Here is a 2,971-nt window from a genome sequence, read left to right as displayed (position 1 = left end):
AAAAGAGAAGATGAAGGGAGAGATTCATTTATAGATACAATTTTCTTGTTGAAATTTAAAAAAAAATAAAGGACAGGTATAAATACAAATATTCCCTGTGTTATAAATGCTTTATTTATTCATAAAGTAGAGTTAAGAATCAACTCACGGCTGAGTTATATTAAAAATTTGAGGCACATACGTGTAATATACATATAGTATAATAGCAAATGGGCACTGCTTTACAACATGCATGAAAATATTATTATTACCGTGTTAAAGATGTGTTTGATATCTGGAGGTGTTTAATATTTTCTATGTACTGAAAGGTACAGTGAATATATACGAGGCTTCAAAAAGTTCTTGGAAAAGTGGAATTAAAAGATAATGTGATACTTTCACCAACTTTTTGATGCTTCCCTTGTGAGACAACATTTGACTGACGTTAGTTAGAAAACTATACCTAACTTTTCTGATTTATTTACAGTGTTTAAAGACAGACTTGGAAACAGAACCAGTTCTTTAAAAACAATTTTTTTATTGGGCGGTCTTACAGCTCTTATCACAATCCATACATATATCCGTTGTGTCAAGCACATCTGTACATATGTTGCCATCATAATTTTCAAAACATTTTCTTTTTATTTGAGCCCTTGGTATCAGCTCCTAATTTTCCCCTCCCCCATGAACTCTTGATAATTTATAAATTATTATTATATTTTTCATGTCTTACATTGACTGCAGTTTCCCTTCACCCACTTTTCTGTTGTCTATCCCCCTGGGAGGCAGCCATACGTCGATCATTCTGATTGTAGAACTAATTCTTAATCTGAAGACTGCCTATAATTGAGAAGATGTTGGTTCTCAGGAAAGGTAAATTTGTCTCTCAGAGACAGTAGTGAATCAGGGAGTTGATTCCCACCTCCGAAGGCCAGAGTAGTGGTTGGTGGGTACCAATCGCTGACCTTTTGCTTGCCAGCTGAGTGCTTACCCACTGTGTCACCAGTATTCCTTTTGTGATATAGAATAATTGAGACAAGTTTTCTTAAGATTTGTCCTCTTTACTTGAGTTATGCTATCTTCAGATAGAATAATTTTATAATACAGTTGCTGTATTCATTATTTTGTGTTTAATACTGTAGCCTGAACTTGAAGTTAACCATCAATTATATATATGTTTTTTTTCAGTGTAAAAGTTAAGAGATTTAAGTTCAAATGATTTCTAACTTGTCGGGGTACAACTTCTAAGTACTCTTAACTTGTGGGGGTACAACTTCTAAGTACTCTCATGCATTGATTCTACATATCATGGGCCATACAAAGATGAGTAAGTCAGGGTTTGTATGAATTGGAATTGACTCGATAGCAGTGGGTTTGCTTTGATCCCTCTCTTTAAGGGATAGTTAGGTTCTTTTGTGCCAACATGACACCTGTAAGAAGAAATGGGTGAGTTGAGCCTGTCAATCAGGTCACAGCTTTATGACCTCCTTTGGAGGTGCGGCCAAGATAAATAGCTCTCTGGAGTCCAGCCCCCCTGTCTCTCTGCCTTCACCTATATGCCTGGGAGCCACTCTGGGACCTGCGAGAGCCCTGTGATGCTTCTACGGAGTATTGGATCTATACTCTGTACTCACTGGCCTGTGGTCTTCAGCATCCCGCGTTATTGCATGTGGCTGTGTGAGTCTGAAGAGGGACTTATGGGCTAGTAGCAGACTTATGGACTTGATCTGGACTGGGCCTGGGATGTTTTCTTGATGCATAATTACTTCTTAATATAAGGCTCTTTATTACACATACATGAGTGTCACTGAATTTGTTTTACTAGTGAACCCGGTCTAACAGGCCCACAATGCAAAGGAGTTATGTAGACCAAGGATTTTTATGTAGTAAGACATCAATATATGTACAAGAAGCCATGGTGGTGTAGTGGGCGGTTGCCCATTGGACTGTTAACTGCAAGACCAGCAATTTGAAACCACCAGCTGCTTTATGGGAGAAAGACAGGGCTTCCTACTCCCATAAAAGGGTACAGTCTCAGAGCCTTGTCGGGGCATTTCTACGGTGTAATTGGGTTGTTACGAATTGGCATCGACTCTATGACCGTGAGTGTGAGTTAGTTATGACACATATAATACAAATAAGTAATAGAAATATACTAAATACTAATATACAGAGAGGAATGCCTTGGTGTGGGGTGGCCATTGTGTGGTTGAGGGAATGAGTGTTAGCACAATATGTGATACTTTACCAGAGAAAAGTACAGAGACAGTCAATTCTGAGTTGAGGGAGCAGTTTAACAAAAGTATAGAGACATAAAGTGACATATTCGGGCAATGCTAGTGTCAGTGATGTGAAGACACTCGGGTGTCTAAGTCGTGGGATGCCATTGCTGTATTGGAGGCAGCTCAGCTATAATTAGATTGAGTAGAGGAACCCGAGCACAGCATTTGGAAGATTAAGAAGTGAAGCGATGGCAGGTAGGCAACACAGTAGTTGGGAAGCAGTAATGATACTTCGTATGTGTACCTTTATAGTCGTTGAGAAGTTTCTATTATGTTTTCTCTCAGAATTACACTTAGCTACATATGCATTAAGTTCAGAATTTAGAAATTTTAAATTTCCAAGTATTAATGAAGGTTAATTTAGTAGTTCTGTTACCTGATTCATTTCTTATTTTTATTTCAATTAAACTGGTTATTTTCTCACCCTAATTTCAGATAACAAAGATGCTAAAAGCTAAACCAGAGAGTATCCGAGTTCAGTCATCACTCTCGAAACTCAGAAGCTCAGAACGGTGGAATCTCCCTTTGCAAGAGGTGATTCAAACTACATTCTTTTAAGTATATAGTTTTATTTGGTATGTTTAAAGTATCTTAGTGAATACAAATTTCCTTTTATGTCCCTTTTTTAGTCTTATGTTACCTAATTGTAGGATTTAAATGGTTTCTGTCATATATATATTGATATGGGATTTTGAGGACTTTTTTTTTTT

At 37.3% G+C, this 2,971-nt stretch overlaps 1 protein-coding gene across 1 annotated transcript in view; it reads left to right on the top strand.

Annotated features, from left to right (window-relative positions):
* Nucleotides 1-2,700: 2,700 nt before the first annotated feature.
* LOC123521240 (sentrin-specific protease 7-like) overlaps nucleotides 2,701-2,971 on the top strand; it is a 73,521-nt gene continuing 73,250 nt past the window's right edge. Inside the window, exon 1 of the mRNA XM_045286195.1 lies at nucleotides 2,701-2,795. Within this exon, the coding sequence (XP_045142130.1) occupies nucleotides 2,706-2,795 (90 nt within the window). The 5' untranslated portion in view covers nucleotides 2,701-2,705. The remainder of the gene's footprint in view (nucleotides 2,796-2,971) is intronic.

Source organism: Echinops telfairi, unplaced genomic scaffold (genome assembly GCF_000313985.2).
Source record: "Echinops telfairi isolate 266 unplaced genomic scaffold, ASM31398v2 ScPeMD7_6;HRSCAF=24_0, whole genome shotgun sequence".
Classification (NCBI taxonomy): domain Eukaryota; kingdom Metazoa; phylum Chordata; class Mammalia; order Afrosoricida; family Tenrecidae; genus Echinops; species Echinops telfairi.
Note: the sequence above shows the minus strand (reverse complement) of the source record. Positions and strands in the feature narration are given on the sequence as shown.